Here is a 20238-nt window from a genome sequence, read left to right on the forward strand (position 1 = left end):
GTGACAGCGGGGGCTGCGGGACGTGAGGAGGGGTGTGACGGCAAGGCCGGAGGACCTGGGCAGGGGTGGGATGGCGGGGGCTGCGGGACCTGGGGAGGGGTGTGACAGTGGGAGCTGCCGGGACACGGGCAGGGAGGGGTGTGTAGTGGCGGGGGCTGCGGGACCTGGGCAGGGATGTGACGGCGGGGGCTGCGGGACGTGGGGAGGGGTGTGACGGCGGAGGCTGCGGTATTCAAGGGTCTGTACAGATGTCAGATTGACCACAGATCACTGGAAATTATCTTTGCGACCATTTCCATTTGAAGTCCATCATTCTACAGTGAGAAGGATTTTTCCCGAGTGGAAACCATTCACAACAGTTGCCAATGTTTGGTAATAAGTTGGTGAAATCCAAACACATTATATCAGAACAAACCCCCTATACCAGCTATGGAGATGGAGGGGTGATGATTTGGGATTGTTTTGCACCCACAGGACCTGGGCTCCTTGCAGTCATTGAGTTGACCATAAACTCCTCTGTATAAGTATTATGGAGTCCAATGTGAGGTCATCTGTGTGACAGCTAGGACTTGCAATGGCATTCCAGACCTCAACCTCATAAAAATGCTGGGAGGGGACCTAGGAGAGATGAGTGCATGAGTGAATGCCTTCAATGAACTGATGTTATGTTATAAAGAAGAAAGGAGCCAAAACGCCTCCATGATGGTGTGAAATGCTGATAGTCAAGGATAGTGAAGTCAAGGCATGGCCTCTAAAGCAACAAGATAAATAATTTTAGAACCAGTTGATTTTTTTTAGGACTGGATTACTTTATTTTGACATAAAGTCCTGATACATAGAACTGAAGGAGGTTGTACTTTCCCTTTTCCATGAATCTCTATACCTCTGAAGGACATTGATTGAATGACACAGTAAATCTTCTACTGAATCACCTGTGACATTGGTCAGCAGACTGGTTTGTGTTCATTGTAAGATATAACCAGCTTTGTTCTCCTTTATATGAGGAACCTCTTATTTGTAATAATATTTCTGTACCAACACCCCATACATATGAAGCAATCATTTCCAAACAGTTATTTTTTGTTGTTCACTTAAAATGCATACCTAAAATGGTTTTATAAAAATGATTTAATGTTTTTCTAGACGTGTAAAGTCTATACATGCCTGAAGTCCCTTCGGGATACTTATATTCGTGGAAGAAAATTACATCGGGGACACAGAGAAGCAGAATTGTATTGTGGGTTTCGCTTGTTTTTAGTGAAGTGCAATGGCTTTCTGTACCCTATCTTCTTAAATGCTGCTTTCTTTCTTGATGCTGCACAATCGCAGCTCTTTATTTGGCATCAAGGCCCAGAGTGTTCAAGAAAGGAATGGGCGGGCCAGGCACCCCTACATTTTTCCAGGCCAGGAGCTGGCGATGTCTCTGGTGCATCTGGCCGTTAATAATTAAAGGGAACATGTCTTTCGGACTGGGGGTGGACAGGCTGGGAGAGCCTAGGAGGTCTCCCAAAGTTTATGTCTGTTGGACTGATAGTATTTAGGTGTGTATAATTTTAGGTCACTGATATCGCTCTTTTCTGTAATGGTGTATATTAGTGTTGTAGCATTTAATTTTTTTGTAGAAGGAAAGCTCAGCAATGACAGCCCTTCAATTGCTATAATGAAGGGTAAACTTTTATCTGGACCTAGTGTGAATTTTGGCCTATTGCCAACCATTTTATTGTCTAAGTCCTTTTTACTGAATAATGGAAAGTCTGTATATGCCTCCCCAATAAATGGTGTAACTAAAACAGGACAATTGGGATGTGCTTTATTGCCTCCTTCACACGTCAGTGTTTCCAGGCCTTCTATGCTAGTAATGGGTGTTTCGGGAAGGAAACGGCACTTCATGATTTCTGATGGATGTGCCAGTTACACTGACATTCTGCCTTCCCAGCAGTTTACATGAACAGCATTGTCTACTTCTACAGAATTTTGGAAGCTCTGGAATACAGAAAAACAACTTTGAAAACATCGGAGTATAAACATTCAATAACACTGAAGAATAGCAGGCATCCATTACCCAAAAACCTGATGCCAAAAAGGAATGAGTTGGAGCCATGGATGAAACCTTTCACATGCAATGAATGGTGCCAATATTTTATTGGTCATCCCTGTCCTCTGCTCTGTAGTAGGGATGACTTAATCTGGATTTGCAGAATCCCTTAGCCACTGTTAAGGAGAATTAGGATTTTTACAATGGTTTTCCTCATTCCTCACTCAACCTTGGGGAAAGTGATCCGTCTGTGTTGGCATGAAGCAACCATTTCCTTTTCAAATGTTTAGAGAAATGTTTGCTAAATATGAACAATTCACTGGGAAATGACATAACTGTCCCTGATTGAGTTCACCCATCTATGCATAGCATAGAGAAGCAATAACGAGGCTGTCAATTACAGCCTATACATTGGGCACTTCTGACTTTTCTGCAAAAGTCCCAATTAATTGATTTCTGAGGTCTACAAGAATATGTCATTGGTAGGAGAAGTGGATGGAGATAGCTATGAGGGCTTAGCTTCTGACTTTTGGCATAAAGTTGAAATTTGTATATTCCCTAAAGCTGTTTACAAGCCCGTGGAATGGAACGTTTCATTTTAAGGTTCTTTTAAGTGGAACATTAGTTATATAACATAGTTATCTCAGAAAAATATTCCAAGCAATCAGACTTTTTATTGCAGAAATCAGAAGTCCTTTTATGCAATTAAAACTTCTTACCTGCCTTGTAGTATACTTTAATATACATTGCATGCCTTGATCCTAAAAATGACTTCTTTGTGTCTGTGTGGAAGTTGCATCTTACCAGTCAGGAAGGCATACCCAGAAGAAGACCGTGTGAAGGCGATAGCACTGACAAGGACCTTATGGACATCACCCGTCTGAAGACCTTAGCTGAACTTCAAGTTAAACCATAAAATTAGTGTTCTTTTGTAGAAATACAATTATTATTCATTTACCCCAAGTACATTACATGGTCAGGATGGTGACCACACCATTTACTGTAGTATCTTCCTGCATTAGATGTCCCCTCTGGGCTATGAAAGAGTATCATCACACTGTTTATGTACATCTAATAAATCCTGCCTCTCCTTGCCTAAAAAAGATAGACTGTTGGCATTGGCAGGGCAGTAGAGCCTGATTAGCTCATAGTACAGAACTTTCACTGCTCATATCCTGCTCATTTTTGTGTTGCTCATTTTGTCTATGAGTTACACTTTCCTGTTCTTTCTGTGTCTCCAATCTTTCCTTATCCGGAGCTTGTCCTAAAAGTTCATGAGAGTGTAAAAGCATGAATTTTCATTTGGGGGCTTCTTTTGTTGCAATGGACTCATATCTTTCCACTATTTCCCTTAGTCTCCAGCAAGCTCATCTCTCTAAGGAAGGGTATTGTCATAATGGCTTGAGCATTAATCTACTGGCCAGCAGTGCATGGCTAGTGTTGCCACTGAGTCATGGGGGTAATCATACGATCTGTTTGTGTAAAGCTACGTACACACGTCAGATTTTTATCGCCCGATAATCGGCATCAGCCAATTATCGGGCGAAAATCTGCCGTGTGTACAGTCGGTCGTCGTCCATCGTGCGACGACCGTCCTGGCGGATCCATGGACGATGGACGACGACCGATCCTAATAAAAGGGAGGGGGAGAGCGCGCAGCAGGGTGCCGCTCCGTCGCTCTCCCCCTCCCCTCTCCATAGAGCATGAACGGTGCTGTATGTACAGCACCGTTCATGCATCGTGCAGTCCCTTGTCGTTGGAAAGGATCGTGAAAGATCCTTTCCAACGACAAAAATTGCAAGTATTTACGCAGCTTTAGTCTCAAATCCAACATATTATTTGTGCAGCAAAAAGTAAGCACAGGTTCACTTTTTACAGAGGTACATTTTCCTATTCTGTTCTATTTTATTTATAATAAATTATCCATTGAACCCAAAAAAGGAAAAAAATTAAAAATACTGGTCCTAAGGAGAACTAGAATGTCATTTCATGTATTTGGGGACAACTATTGTAGCCTCTGGACACTTATAGGTGAGGTTTGCTATGCCTATATAGACTATGCCATTAGGCGATGAGGCCGAGCTGTGGGTTAAAAAAAAATGTTAGGTACTCTAGTAGGCAATCCCCTAGTTTGTCTATCAGTTGCTGGCCATGTCACTTATACATGCCTAGTACAAGGCAATATATTATGTAATGTATAGTTTTTGCCTACAGTTTTTCCTTACGGTTGCTGAAACATTTTTGCAAGCAAGTGATGGAGTTGTTGCAAAGTCTTCTACACAACCCACTTGTTGCTGTGTTTCCTGCAATGCTGAACTTTCTGTTTAGCTTTTTATTTCCTGTATTTAGCTGGTCTGATCTAACCTTTTTCTGAGTTGCCTTCAGCTTAGTTCCTGGTATCCGGTTCTTGGTAACAACTTGGCTTCGTTCCTGTTCCCTGTTATCTGTCTGCAGCCAGCCCTGACCTTGCCCGCACAGACGTTTCCTATTAAAGTGCTACACTTCTCCTTGACTATCCTGTAGTAAGATATCTTGACAATGACTACAGATTGTCCTGTTTTCTTGATATGTGTCTGGTTTACACCTTTTTTGGCATTCTTGCTGCTTTGCAATTAGCACCATGAATGCCAGGCAACAGTCTTAAAGATAATTTTACATAACTATATTGGGCAGTAAAGTGCAGCTTGGGCCATTATACCATTGGTCATTATATCTCGTTGTTTACATTTTTGTTTTTGCGTTTAGTTACCTAACCTGGGAATGAAGTAACACAATAGTAAGGATGAGTGCTTAAAGTCTATAAATTAGTGTTTTTGCAACCATAGTTGCTCTTAGGGGTTACTTGAGCAATGACCAATTTGTGCCCCTTCAATTTAACTGACACCAATGATTTTTTTGGTTATCTGTAATGGTGACATTCTTTCCATTCTTCCTAATGACCACCACACTAATATACTGTGAGCTGTGGATATACTAATGATAACGGGTTCGCGGAAGACCTGAAAGCTACCCAGTGGTAAAAAGGTCAATAGAGGCTGCTATAGGATGTAAACCAACATAATCAAACACAGCAATGGAGGGGGGTCAGCAATTACAAACTGCTGATTTCTTATGGCGCCTAATGTACAATTTCATATATGTATTGTACTTCGAGGACCTTGTCCTAAGCTGGAGTGTCCATGACCTAAATTTGGAGCTCTCCTTCCTTGCTTGGTTGTACTCATGGGTTTACCTATCCGGCTGGAATTTTCTGTGTAAAATGGTAATTGAACAATAGGAAGCTTCTCTAAAAACTACAAACCAATATTGTATAGCTGGGGTCGGTATGATAACAGTTAGGATATGGGTGAGGAAAGTGCTTGTTTTTGTGATCTCTATGATATATAGTGGTTAAATAACCATCCTGTGTACACATGATAAGACAACTGACATTGTTTTGTGTCAAATATAGGACTTCTGCTTTTCTAGATCAGCTGATTTAAGTGTGTGAATAAATTCCTCATAAACAGCAGAAAAAACAAAAACAGAAATAATTGTTTGTATTTTAACTAACCTAATAAAAGACTACAAACACAATGTCCCCATCCTAAAAGAGACCCTGTCACTAGATCATGTGTTTCAACAAATAATCTTTCTTTAGGCTAAGTCTGTACTGACATTAGTTATAAGTGGTTATAAATGCCCATACCATGTTTGTAGGCATTTATAAGTGTTTAAATATTTTAAATGCTGCAAAGTGTATTTTTGTTCAACCCTCTAAAACGTAGCACCCAACACTTTGGTGTGAACTAGCTCATTGGAAGGAATCTGAAATTAGACATTGGCGATTAAAAGTTGAGAAGGCATAGACAAAGCCTTAAGAATATATGTGTATGTAACGTATTGTATGCACATTTTTTATTGATTAGTCGTGAGACTTTTTTTGCTGGGTGCCGCCATCTTGGATGTGATGTTGGCAGCCCCACTTATGTGACATTCTATAGCAGTGTTTTTCAAGGGAAAACCCTTGAAAAATTTTTTTTCAAGGAACCCCCACTATAATTACTATAATACACAGCCTACAGTTCCTTGAGTGTGGTGCCCATTGGGAAAAATTTCACCCTTACAGATAGCCAAAAAGATCATCAAAGTCTAAATTGGCCTAAAATTGCTCCAGAAAGCCTAGGGATCCATGGAACTCTGGTTTGGAAACACCGCTATATAGGATTCCTTTTCGATCCTTCGTCTGGTACACATGAGCAGATTAGCTGCCAATGTTGTGTTCAATAAACTGATCTGATGAATTTTCTCATCCATATTCAATCAGAAGCCCCAGAACAAATGAACATAATTGTATGTTATTCTGTTAGTTTACATATGAGAGGTGTGCCTTAATTAAAAAAGAAATTCATGCATTTTAAGAAGAAACTCGGACAAAGCTCCAAATGTCTTCTGGCTAAAAATAAAACTAAAAGGAAATGAAAATGTTTACACCGCTGTGGGTTTTTAATAGAAATGTAGATGATGAGGAAAGCAGCAACGGTTAGAATGCATTTGGCTTCAGGTAACTTCAAATTCATTATAAATTGCGATTTATTTCAGTTCTTAGTAACTAGAAGCCCAGTTCTATGTGTGTGATGGCTCCAGGGTCTGGCCATTTTAGGACAATCTAGACAATTTAGGACAAAAGTATAAATTATTTTTTAAGCATAAGAACTCATCCAAGGTCCTATTAATCTGTGCTCCTCTTTGATCCATTAAAGAGTACCTAGTCTGAGGAAGATATGGTGGTTTCTTTAGTTTTCCAATGGGTAGTGACAAATAGGTTCATAATGCAAATCCAAATATGATCAACTTCAACAAGACTATGGTGTTGGTGCTAGGTAGGATGGTACACATGGGCCTAAATTTTGAAATCTTAATTACAAAAATTTGGAATTTTACTTTCTTACAGATAAGCAGTCTACTGAATCCCTTTTGGACTAAATTTCATAAAACAGATTCATACTTCTTTTGACTTGGTTTTTCTATAAATAGTAAACAAAGCTTTATGAGGACAGTGCACTCCACTAGTGGAAACAAGTAATATGTTTCAATGGGTCTTCCATTGTTTTTCTGTTACTATCTTTACCAGTAGTATGTAGTCAGCCATTTAGAAATGTCTTCGTTTCTACAATGACTTGTTGGATCCACTTCTTGTAAGTTGTAATTTTAATTGTGGTCCTATTACCCCTGAGTGAAATGGTATTTGGGTGTACAGATATACAGTGTAAACAGATAATTAGCTGTACTCTATTTTAGTATTTCAATATGATTGCAAAACGTGTGTCCTGCTTTCTGGTTAGCCCTCAGTTCTTCTTTCCATTATCTGTCAGTGGGGATGATATTGCCACATTTGGAAAGGTTACTAATGTCAGACAGTGCGTTTTTTGTCTTGGTATTCTTCCCCGTGAATTGTGGGAAATTTAGTTCGCAATTTTCTTCGGATAAGTTCTCTATTTATAGGTTATCAAATCTGAACTAAATGTAGACATCTGAATAGAGCTGAATATGGGTGTTCTATCTTACCATCAAATGCTTTGAATTTCTTCTTATTGATTTCTCAGATGTTGTCACACTGCACAGCGCTCAGGATGACATGATTTTTGTATACATTGCTGGATCTCCTTCATCTCCCCTTCAGATTGAACAGTACCAGAGCCCCAATGGACTAATGAGGTCATCTCTGTATCTGTCACCATGTTCCTTGTCCATGCATTTTCATGCATTATAACTTTTTCCAAAGACTGCTCCTTCTTGAGTTACTAAACAGGGAATTCCAAGAGACTGATGTTAAGTTGCATTTTAAGGTGAACTCTGAAGTGTCTATGCAGTTCCAGTTTTCACTAATGGAACAAATAAATATCAGTTTGAGAATGATGGACCCTTCCACAACCCAGAGTGTTAGAGCAAACAAGAGAGTGGTGGCTATCTTATGGGGGATACAATATATATTTTATATATATATATAAAAACAAATACAATTATTTATAATTACATTTTAATTGTTAATAAACCACCTGCAGTCCAAATTTTTTTTTCTATCGTAATTTAAAACATGTACATTGTTTTTACATCAAATTAGGCACACTGTACACAGCTATGGAGTTCCCTCGCCATTCATTATAAATATTCTCCATTAACCGTGATCATTGTTGCTTTTTCTGTTATGCTGTTGCTGGAAGCTGTTCATCATTCTATATTGTTGACTTGTATTCTGAAAGAAAAGTACGTGCACTACGATTATGTGACATGTGGCTTTGTGAGATGTATTTTTAGAACTTAGATTCAAGAAAATATCGATTGCTGTTCAGATCAATAAAGGTTTATTATGCAGAATATCCCCAGGTCTGCCAGTCCAGAAATCTACCACTGTGCTTATGTTTATTACTATAAAGCAACTCCCTTGCTGTCGGGATGGAGTGAAGGTACAGAATGTAAACCTTTGGGAATTCTCTGTACTACCTTCAATAGAAGAAACACCGTATGGTGTTTGCTTTCTGTTCTCTTGTTTCCCTGCAGGAAACCGTAACAAAGCCTGCTTTGTAGCAATGGCTTGTTTAGAAAATCTTTAAAGCTTTGAGTATTTTTTTGTTTTTTTATTAATTATGCTTTAATTTGTATATGGCTTTTTTTTTTTTTTTCTAAAGCTAAACTTCTGGAATAAGAACACGGGTACAACTACATTTGTTGGCTTGGTCAATCCATACGAATTAGTAGTTCTTTGATATGCTACTTATAAATGTATTTCCTTGCAGTAGAATATTGAATTGTAAATAATGTAGTAGCTGATTTGATTTTGACATGATAGCTTCACATACCAGTCGTAGAGAATACCATAGGCACCCTACATGTTCCATCTGCATATTTCTATTTGCACCTGATTCCAATTGTTCAAGTAAATAACCTTAATCTGTCTGCACTTTTTTACATAAATAATATTATGGTAGGGGCTAATTGGGGCGAATATTTACCAAGGAAAAAGTTCGGGGTTTTCTAAATTTCGGTCTAAATACCTTCTAAAGTATTAGAGTTCTGTAGACACATTACTTTCCTGGTAGATTAGATTTACAAATTCTTGTATCTTGTGAATATTGGGGATTGCCAGCTGTCTGTACAGTGTGATACTTTTTATAGCCTCACTGTACCTCTGAAATCCAGAGTACAATGCCCAACAACTTGATTTCCCTTTTCCTCTACCACCTTCAGGGTTCTCCCCAGGCCCTTTTAGCTGGGTGCACCACCCGGCACTTTTTAGCACCCACTCGGCTGTTTTTGGGTGGTTACTAAAGCGTTTGGTCACAATACAGGTGCTGCCACCCACCTACAATTTTTTCCACCCGGCTTAAAAAATTTTCTGGGTTGAGCACTGCACCTTTTGTACCTTACTATTTGTTTTGGGACAACTACCTTTGGGAGATGAAACAATAGTAAGGTACGAGTGGTTCCTGAACCAGCAATCATAAGGCTAGTTAGTATTTGCACATTTGAGTTTTAGGGCTGCAGTATCACTTGCTCTATGGAGGGGATCAGGTACAGTGAGTAGGAATCTGGAGCAGAGTTCTCCCCAGCCTATTTTAGCTGGGTGCACCACCCGGCACTTTTCTGATGAGTTGGGTCACAATACAGGGGCCACCACCCGTCTACAGCTTCTTCTCACCCAGCTTAAAAAATATTCTGGGTTGAGCACTGTAGAGAATACTACTCATAGTAATTATGACCTTAGCAAAATCATTGCCATGGGTTTGCTTTTAGATCATCACATATTAGACATGACTGTGCTTTAAAAACTTGGTCCAACTTTTCTGCATTCACCAAAATAGGACTGACTAGAAAATATTGATGTTTTGAGGACATGCCCACAATTTACCATATGGCACAAACTTTAAATTGCTAAAATTGTATTACTTGTGTATGATATAAGTAAGGATGCTTTTTTCCTGGACTGATAAACATATCTGCTCTTGAAAAGTCTTTGCTATGTGATTCACATCACGGAAGTCGAAGTGTCATAGAATACTTCTTTCTGTGAGCAGTGTGATTCCACAGACACTTCCCCTTTGTTATACAGCTGTCAGGCACCAAGCCAAATAGAAGGGTGGTGTCATGTCAGAGAAGGGTCAACATCCTCTAGTAGATTTCAAGTTCACATTGGAGTATAATTAGCATGCAGCCTCCATCGCTCACCAAGGTTTTACACAGTTATTTACTAGTTTTTTACGTTTTCCTGTTAAATGTGTATTACTAAGGAATGGATAATAATAAACCATGCAATAAAACAAGAATCAACAGTCAAGCAACTTACAGCACCAGTGTCAGCCCAAAGCTACATAAACATGTGCAATAATTGTCATTGAAAAGGATCTTTCACAATCCTTTCCAACGACAAACTACTGCACAATGCAAAAACGAGTGTTGTACATACAGCACCATTCTGCTGTATGGAGAGGGCAGGGGGAGAACGACGGAGCCGCATTCCCCTGCGCTTTTCCCCCCTTCGCTTCCATTATGATTGTTCGTTGTCCATCGTCTGTGTAACCACCACGACGGTAGTTCAGACGATGGACGACGGGCGCTGTGCACACACTAGATTCTCGTCCGATGTCGGCCAAGAGCCGATTATCGGACGGGAACCATTGGACATGTGTACGCAGCCAAAGTCAGCATGAGGGGCTCTGGTATAGAGTGAAGATTGAACATATGACCCTGGTCTTTTGTCTTTTAATCATTAACCTCTTGGAAAGAATCGTGACCGCAGATTGATAAAAAAAAAAGTGTTTGCTCACGTGAACTGCACATAGTAGTCAATTATAGGGAACCCTTCCCAAATCAGTCAATGGGAAAACTGCTGTTTGCATTGGTGGCCTAGTGGCCCCCCCATACATTAGTGATCAGAATGTAAAGTTTCTTTGTTTAATGCAGCTGGTTCTGCCAAGTGGTGTTGGTCCCAGAACTCTATATCCTACGAGAGGTCAATCATCCACAGCTCAAGGATCCCCTGGCAACTACTGCAGGTACTCCAGAGTTCCACAAAACCCTAGTTAGGAATGGCTGGCAAGGAATAAGACATGATCTCAAAAATGGATTTAGGGTTTAAAAACACTATGCGGTTATGTTAATTATTCCTTCATGCACAAGTCTTACAACCTTGTTTTCTTCTTCCTTAGAAGTTCTTCCCCGCTGGAAGGATGCATTACTATCGGTATAGCACCGCAGAGGTTAGCTGCTGCTACAAGTATCTGCTATTTAGCTACAACATCATATTTTGGGTAAGTAACGGTATAAAAATGCTTAAACAGCACATATTGCATGACAGATAATCAAGTTTCTTGTCGTGTACTGCTTCAAGCAGTCCTCTATTATTATTCAATTTCAGTTAGCACAGCAAAAACAAAGAAATAAAGAGTTAATATTTTTATGGTGTTTTATAGGCAGACAATTTGTCAGAGACTGACTCACATAAAGGTCAGAGCTTTTTTCTTGTGCAGAAAACAGATCACTCCCACTTATCTGCAGGCCGGGGTGCCAACACAAGAATCATTTGCCTGCAGAAAACTATTCTGAACCTGCAAGCTGCTGATAGGTGTAAAATGTTGGAGCCACGGGGAAAGGCAGAGCATATCTAGATAAGGAAGAGGAAGCTATGATCCTTGATCATAGCTGATGAGTTGACTGTAGCTGACCTATGGTGAAATTCAAGAATTTGCATTTCCCACATGGAAAATCATACACTGGAATTGCAGCTTCACTAAATGACTTTTCTATTAGTTCCAAACTGCTAAGCTGTCAAGGTTAGGATAATGTCTGAATTATGCCTTGGAGGCACACTAATGGCAAGGCTCAAAAAAAAAAAAAAAACTTCCCGGTATGCCAACCCCCTACCTAACATCTATTGCCCAGGCTGGAGGCCCTCTCTAGTTCTAAAACAGGGATAACACACTTTGGGTTAACTGGCATGGTGTAAAGCCAGTTGCATTGATGCTGAACGTCACTGAAGTTTTGGAAATCCATTTTTCCTTCACAAATAAAACTACATATGCATACAAGAACCTCCATTGGCTACAAACTACCAGGCAAACAGAGCCAGGCCGGCTTGGTGACCCACTTATAATGTGTGTATGAACAGCACATGAAATGCTGTCACGCGCACAGTCCCAACTCTGAAAAAGCCTTTTTCCCTTCCTTTGCGTCCAGTGCTTGCTGATTATTTAGTCAGATTTCTTAATTTTGTCCAGCTATCCAGTACAGAATAGAAACAATCTATTAACAAATACATTTGTGTGATGCTGGACAAGATTTCATACTTTTTGATAGTTTAACAGTAAAGTTGTGATATATTGTGTAAAATGAAGCTTTTGTCATTTGTATGTTTATAATTTAAAGTGACAGTTATGAAACAGAACATCCTGGTTCCAGATGTATATAAGCTCTGCATTTGTTCTTTCTTTAGCTATCCGGAATGGTTCTGCTGGGAATTGGCCTTTGGGCCTGGAGTGAGAAAGTAAGTACACACAAAAGGCTAACTACATATGTGACATTTGTGATAAGAGACACCTAAAGTCCATTTCTAACTAAACATTTGGGGAGCGAAGGTGGTAGTGTCATAGAGTGGCCAAGGACTGGACCTTTGGGTTTTTTCTTTTTTACATTTTTTTTTTAGATTTCTCTTATTTCCTGGCCCTTTGACCATGCAGGATGTGGGGCAAAATCTTGTTGGTACAAACAGATATTTAATATTTGGACTGCAACAAAATATTATTACTACTACTACCTGCATTCCTTCTGTGAGGACAAAAATATTAGTACTACTACTACCTGCATGCCTTTATAAATTTGCACTACAATCTGCTGCTATGCTGTGATATGGTATACATTGAAATATGGTGTGCAAAAAAGCTGCATGCTCTTTCTTCGTACCCCTTTATTTCTGTTCTATGGCAGCTCAAACATTTTCAATTTATCATAACTTTCATTGCAGGTGACACAGACAAACCAGTTCAATTGGAGACTGTGAATCTCCCTAATGGGCATCACTGACAGCAGTGAAAACCTAAAAAATATTCTGTCCCTTCACCACCCTATCCAAATGTAAAGAAAGGGCTCTACCCAAAGTTATTTAGGTGTTCAAGTATTGTGAGATCTGATAGTGTACCATACCTTAGCTGTGCCAAGAGACTCCCACTACAAACAGAAGCAGACGATAACCAGAGAACTGTAACTCAGCATGTCTTTACTGGGTCGTTTCTGGCACAAGATATTATTTATATATGCTTTAAGTTTTTTTTTTTTTTTTTTATTTATTTACTATGCTTCAGTAACATCACAACTAACTACTCATAATTTTACCAAAGTTTCCAATTTATATGTTTACAGCAGTTAATTTATAGTTGAGCTTGTAGTTTCATATCCTGTTACAGATGAAATGTGTCATTTTTCTGCACCTTCTTTTATGTGTGCTGTAAATCTTTATGGTTTACTAGTTGTTACTGGTAATACTGAATCGTATAGCATATTATATAAAGAAGTGATGACTGAACCGTACAAAATATTGTCTAAAACGTTGACATCTGGCAGTTTGGATTCTCTGTACAGTGCCTCTTGCCCCCTCTTGGCCAGATCATGGACACCTTTAAACTTGGTTATTTTCTTTTTCTATTTAAATGCAATATAGATATTGGTATTTTTGTAATCATGTTGGATGGCTAAATGTAACTGGATGGGGGCAGAAAAAAATGCCATTTATTGATATTGATAATATAGCATCCTGCCCAAGGGTCATTCTCTTGGTTGGCTATCATTGGTTCCCTGTGCTGGCCTTCACCCAAAACCAGGGGACATTTGTGACCTGGAGGTCAACAACATAAAAGTTAAAGCTGTAGGGGACCACACTGATGCCCTTGCAAACTTCATTTTACACAATTTTAGGACCATGTGGTAGCAAGGGTACCAGGAAAAATTTGTATTTAGACTTTAGTTATGAGTATGGCTTTATATATTTTTTTATTATAGCTACAGGGTATTTTATAGTACATAGTATATATAGTTTTCTATGGGTCTTATAGTACTTTTGATGTAAAGTGCATCAAATATTCTTAGATTGTTAGCTTGGCAGGGTCCTCTCCTTTTGTTTCACTGTCTGTCTGTCATTTGCAACCCCTATATAATGTACAGCACTGTGTACTATGTTGGTGCTATATAAATACTATATAATAATAATTTACCAAAATACAATTTCATAATCAATAACTAGTATGTGAATTTCACAATTAAGTTGGTAGGGGCTTTTAAACCACGTTTTGTGACTAAAATGTAATTCAAATATTAGCCTTAATTAATAATTTTGGGATGTGTTTTGAGATGTTTCCTTACCCCCATGCAGTTTTAGTGACTGTAGCATACTCAGAGGCTTTGCATTCATTTTAATGATGAAATTTGATTTGCAAAATTGTCCAGCTCATTCCTACTAGAAGCCTTACCATGTTTTAATTTGATTTTCTTTTGCTGCCTTTGATGCGGCAAATAACTATTTTTTTAAATCTAAAATTGTTGAATCCCTTGGTGCAGGAAACCTTTTCAAACCATACCCCATGAGGACACATGCAGCAATCATTACATTTACAATATTAGAGTTCTTCTATAAATGCAAGCTTAATGTATAAGGGTTTGTTGGTCTGATGTCTTTCTTTATGTTTGGTTTATTTTCCTTTAGTCTGGTGTTAACTAAGGCTAGACACCATTTTCCATTTTCAGGGACCTAACAGATACAAAATAAATGTATTCTGGGCACATCCTTCCTTTTTAGAGGATACACATGTATTTATAGTAATAATCCCTATTGTTTTGTGTCCCCAGAGGGCTATAGAACAGGAAGTTGTTTCAGCAGTCTATCAAAGGGGGGGTTGGAAATATATCTGTTTTTATTCTTATCAGCCCCCTCAAAACCAAGTAAGACATAAATAGGAGTGTATATGCTGACAGGGTCACTTTTAGTCTCGTAAGGACTCCATTGACAAAAAATGGAGGTAAAAGTATGAGGCTAACATTGCCTGGTTCTGGACAAGTGACCCCATCACATGGTGACTTGAATGTAAAACATACTCCGAAAAAGACTTCATGTTTTTACCTTTCAAGAGCTTGTTTTCACATCCAACTTTTCTACTTAAGTACTTATAATTCCAGGTGTTTGAAAAACTTGCTCCCCCACCACATGCTGTGTTTTCTCTAAGCCATCAGCTTTGTACAGGCAAGTTGTAATAAAGTTTTAGAATCCTTTACATTTACCAGGTCAGAGACTCAAAAAAGGCTTTGAAGGCAAAACATCAACATGAGAGCACAATACCTAATATGTCGTAATTATAGGATTTAATTATTTGATGAATTATGGTAACTGCAGTTATTAAATCTTTGTTTTAATCTTTACAATATGTGTATGTAACCCAGTTCTCACTTTTGTTTCGTTTTGTAGGGAATATTGTCAGACATAACGAAGGTGACACGACTACATGGATTTGACCCAGTATGGCTGGTTCTGGTGGTTGGCGTTATTATGTTTACGCTGGGCTTTGCTGGATGTGTAGGGGCTCTTCGGGAAAACATCTGTCTCCTGAAATTTGTAAGTTCACCTTCCTTGCACCTACCTACTTTTTTCCATCCTTTATATTCTTCCAAAAAACTTTAATGAAACTTTTATTTTTGTTGGTGATTTGGGGGTGGATGGCATTATATTTTACTAAATACTTATTTGTAAAGCATAAGGAAGATCCTCTACCCTACAGTATTGGAATTTGAACAGGTACCTTGTTCACTTTGTATCTTTCTGTAGGAATAATTTTTGTTTGTTTTAAAAGCCTTTTTTTTTAAGAGCCTTTTTTATACAGTTCAATGGCCATTTTAAGGCCTCCCTTGGACTCGGTGTCTCCCAGGTGCTTTCATTGACAGCTCACAGGCAGCTCAATGATCAGATGCCAGGCTGCTGATCTTCTACACAGCACTCCTCGGATATGCCTGTTAAAAAAACATTGTAAACACAAAGCTTCCTCACTGTGTTTACTTATGAAGGGATGTGACATTGCAAGTGAAACCACAACATTTCCTCCTAGTATGGAGTGTTCGATAGGCTCTGTGCAGCTTTTTCCTGTTCCTGCAGCAGTAGATCACTAATGTGTTCTGTGGGGGGAACATGAACAACATGCAACTATCAGAAAAGCACACATTTTTTCACTGTTTAAACATATTGGTGTCAGATTTTTTTTTTTTAGTGAAACAAAGCTCACTAAATAAAGGAAACGAGACTGAAGTTCTAATACCTATTATATATTCCTTACCCCACATAAAAACCATATGTGCTGGAGATAAAATAAAGATATATCAACTATAAAAGGTCAGCATGCATCCTCATCATTGTGAACTCTGGTGCAGCAGACATTTAAAATCAGACTGGGACACATAGCTGCTATAGACATGTACGCAAGATCTTCTCTTCCCAGCAAAAAAAAAAAAGGAAACACCAAAGGAACAAACAGAATACATTTTGACTATTGATGGAACCTACTTCACAGTAGAAAAGTTTACCAGTAAGGGGGCAAAACTGTTTATTGAGCCCTCTAGGAGCCAGGGTGTTCAATTCATAAATCTACCTGGCTTCTCTTTGCAGTAACAGGCAATGTCTATACCTCCCTCTAGGTAGGGTAAGAACCTGATCAATGATTCATTATGCATTTTACAAGTGGGTAAAAGTTAATGACGGTTAGCAAAATGGCGTTCCATGATTCAATTGGATGAACCCAAGGCTAAGACTTTGCAAATTGCTGTTTTATGGTTACCAAATCTGTTTTTAAAAGGTGTAATGATCTTGCCTACATAGTGAAAGCTGGAAATACATCTTTATCAATAAAAAAAAAAAAGGAATGGCAGTGTTTCATTTTTATTTGTTGACAGATAGAGAATGAAGAAAAATGTCTATGTGATCATATGATTATATTGCACACCTAGGACATTTTCAACACCCTGGATTTGGTGGGAAGCTAAGAAGATCCAGTGAATGAAGTAGATAAATCCAGTCATGTTTTCTATTATAGTTAACCCTGGAATGACAATATTTGATACTGTGATCACTCGAAAGATTAGTTTAGCCTCTTGCTGATAATAGGGTTGGCAGTAGAGACCTTGGCGCAGAAAAATGATCTATTGTCCAATTTTTAAAATGAAACTGAATAGGGTGATATTGGATATAGCATTAGGAGAACATATATTTGAAAAAATAGTAAATAGGTATCAAAGCACTACTTATCAATAAAGTTAGAAAAGCTGTAAAGTATCAGCCTGGCGAGATATTGAGCCCCAAAGTGAAACCTCGTGCAACGTGTCACTACTGCAGTCAGATTCCGAGCCATCTTTTATGGAGTTTTATGGATAACACATCGTTTTTGAGGTATTATCTCATTCCTCCACCAAAATCCAGGTGTATTTCGGTATATCAGGATGAGAGTGCTCCTATTTGACTCTTTCAGCCATATATACTTCTATGATTTCATTACCTTTGTTAGATTTGATGGATCAAGCTTATTTCACATTGTTGACACTTGATAATTTTGACAATTTTTGTCTACATAGCAATTATAAAATTATAATATAATACTTTATAGTAGCTTAAACCAGTGACAGCCACATTTTTCTAAAAATACTGCTGATAGTGGCAAGTTAAGCAAAATATATATATTATTTATGGAGATTAAATTGCTGTTAGCTAGTTTTCAGTTTTTTCACTACTGCACTCTATTGTTCACTGCTTGCTTGTTGTCTTGTTACAATTGCTCTGAATGTGATGAAAGGTTTCTGAACCATGTGCTACAATCTATAAAATAGGAAAAAAAAACTTTACGTTTAGAACTACTTTGAGTGAAATAGTGCATACCTACCTCTCTGAAATTTGGTCTTTGCCAGCTCAGTGTCAGCCTATGAAGTGCCCATCAATGCTGATCTGTCTTCAGCCTGAACTTGGGGCTCATAACTGACACTGTGTTGACAGCCTGACCTCCTCCTGCAGAAGAACAAACAATGACTTCTTTCATGTAATTCAGAGAGCAGAGTAGCTCTGTAAGAGTTATCAGGTAAGAGGTGGGATGGATTTACATTGAGACTCACATAATAGAAGTCATAATAAACTATTCAGTGATATCTCACAAGCTGCTCTGTTCTAACCTTTTAAGAGTTAGAGATCCAGACTATGACAGCTAATCACTGCTGTACCTTCCAGTATTTATATACTATGGCATTATTTAATGATAGTTCAGTAATTTGAAGGGAACATAGACTATTTTATCTTTTCCATTGTCCATTACCTGTTTCACAAAATGTTTAAGGATATTGAATAGTGGGCAGTATTCTGACAACATCATATATAATGCATACCTTCAGTTCTCAATTGTATAGGAGCATGGTGGGGGGCCACCCACAGTCACCAAAATGATTAAGCCCACTCAGTGCAGGAGGATCCCCCCCTTCCTGCCCAAAATAGGTCTTTAACAACTAATCTGGTAAGATATCAGCCATACAACAAGCCAATCACTTATTTATTTATATCTAAAAGAAAACTTGAAAAGATTCTGCATTTTCTTAATAGCAATGACCGCTATGAAAAAAACATCAATCTAACTTCTGTTGTATATCTTTATTTTCAGTTTTGTGGCGCCATTGTCCTCATCTTCTTTATGGAGCTGGCTGTGGCTGTACTCGCCTTTCTTTTCCAAGACTGGGTGAGAGATCGAGCCAAAGAATTTTTTGAAAACAACATTAGAGCGTATCGTGATGATATAGATCTGCAAAACCTCATAGATTCTCTGCAAAAAGCGGTAAGAGAGGACTTTACATAATATAAATAGGTTAATGATCTTCTACAAACCCTTCCTCCTCCAAACACATAATTACCTGGAAGTAACAGTTATAAACATCTGTAACCATTATAAATTTCAGCAGCAGCGTATATTGTAATATCCTTGTATAAAATACATCCATCTACTATATGTGTGCTGATAATAATATATCTTATTGCTGCAGAACCATTGTTGTGGTGCCCAGGGCCCAGACGACTGGAATTTAAATGAATATTTCAACTGCACTGGTGAAAATCTGAGTAGAGAGAAGTGTGGGGTGCCCTTCTCATGTTGTATTGCAGATCCTGCTGTAAGTATCCTTTTTAAGTCTATGCAATCTGTTTGCCAACACACATTTAATTGGGATTTTGTGCCGCGTGAAAATGAATTTCAGTAGAATTCAGCTCATACTTCTTATTTGCAGTGCACACAACTAATTTATTCCCCTGGTTGGGTGTTTTTGCCATAAATATGAAAATAAAGTGGAACATATGCACTGTTGGAGTTGGACACCTCTTGGACTTTTTAATGTAAAGGCAGAGGTAGTATTGTATTCTAAGGACTTCAGGAATGGGGTAAAGGTAATCTGTGCCTTCCACTGAGGGGAGTGGGGTAAAGATTCAAAGTTTTCCATGTGATCTGGGCTTCAATAAATCACATAAAAAAAGCCTAAAAGAGACCTACCTGCAAAGAGTTCCATTTTTATCCAATTATTGTCATTTATATATCTTGACATTGTAAAATGATAAGATATCAGGTTGATGTAAGCAATTATTTCTTTATTATCTAGCAGAAAAAAAAATACTGTTTAACAATTGGACAACTTTAATAGTTTTCTTTTCTCTCTTTGCTTTTTACAGCAAACGGTGGTAAATACCCAGTGTGGATATGATGTCCGTAAAAAGGTGGGTTTTTGATATTCAGTTTGACTGTCGATACCTACTTAGTAGTACAAAAAAATACACAGTGGGAAAGCAAAACTGAAGTACACTAAAGAACATTAAACTTCAATAATCTTCCATTTTGTGCTTTTATATCCTAACACTTCCCAGCCCGTACACCTGTTTCTATAGGATAAAGAATGGCTATGCTGGACTGTCTTTTGTTCATTTTATCCTTTCATGCTTGTAGTTGGGTAGATTTGTTAACTGCTGTTGTGTCCTGTCCTCTTGTGCTAATACCATTATTGTTGCTAATACCATTATAGAGGGATTTCCTCTAAAAAAAAAAAAAAAAAAAACATTGATTGGGTCATAGTTGTAATTACCCTGCTTATTTTTGTCTTCAGAGTAATCTCCATAATTAGCACCCTTC

At 38.3% G+C, this 20238-nt stretch overlaps 1 protein-coding gene across 1 annotated transcript in view; it reads left to right on the plus strand.

Moving 5' to 3' along the window:
- TSPAN14 (tetraspanin 14) overlaps positions 1–20238 on the plus strand; it is a 27716-nt gene that overhangs the window by 2015 nt on the left and 5463 nt on the right. The window contains exons 2-7 of the mRNA XM_072424931.1: positions 11221–11322; positions 12504–12554; positions 15519–15665; positions 18733–18903; positions 19109–19234; positions 19785–19829. Coding sequence (XP_072281032.1) covers positions 11242–11322; positions 12504–12554; positions 15519–15665; positions 18733–18903; positions 19109–19234; positions 19785–19829 — 621 coding nt within the window. The 5' untranslated portion in view covers positions 11221–11241. The remainder of the gene's footprint in view (positions 1–11220; positions 11323–12503; positions 12555–15518; positions 15666–18732; positions 18904–19108; positions 19235–19784; positions 19830–20238) is intronic.

Source organism: Pyxicephalus adspersus, chromosome 10 (genome assembly GCF_032062135.1).
Source record: "Pyxicephalus adspersus chromosome 10, UCB_Pads_2.0, whole genome shotgun sequence".
Taxonomy (NCBI): Eukaryota; Metazoa; Chordata; class Amphibia; order Anura; family Pyxicephalidae; genus Pyxicephalus; species Pyxicephalus adspersus.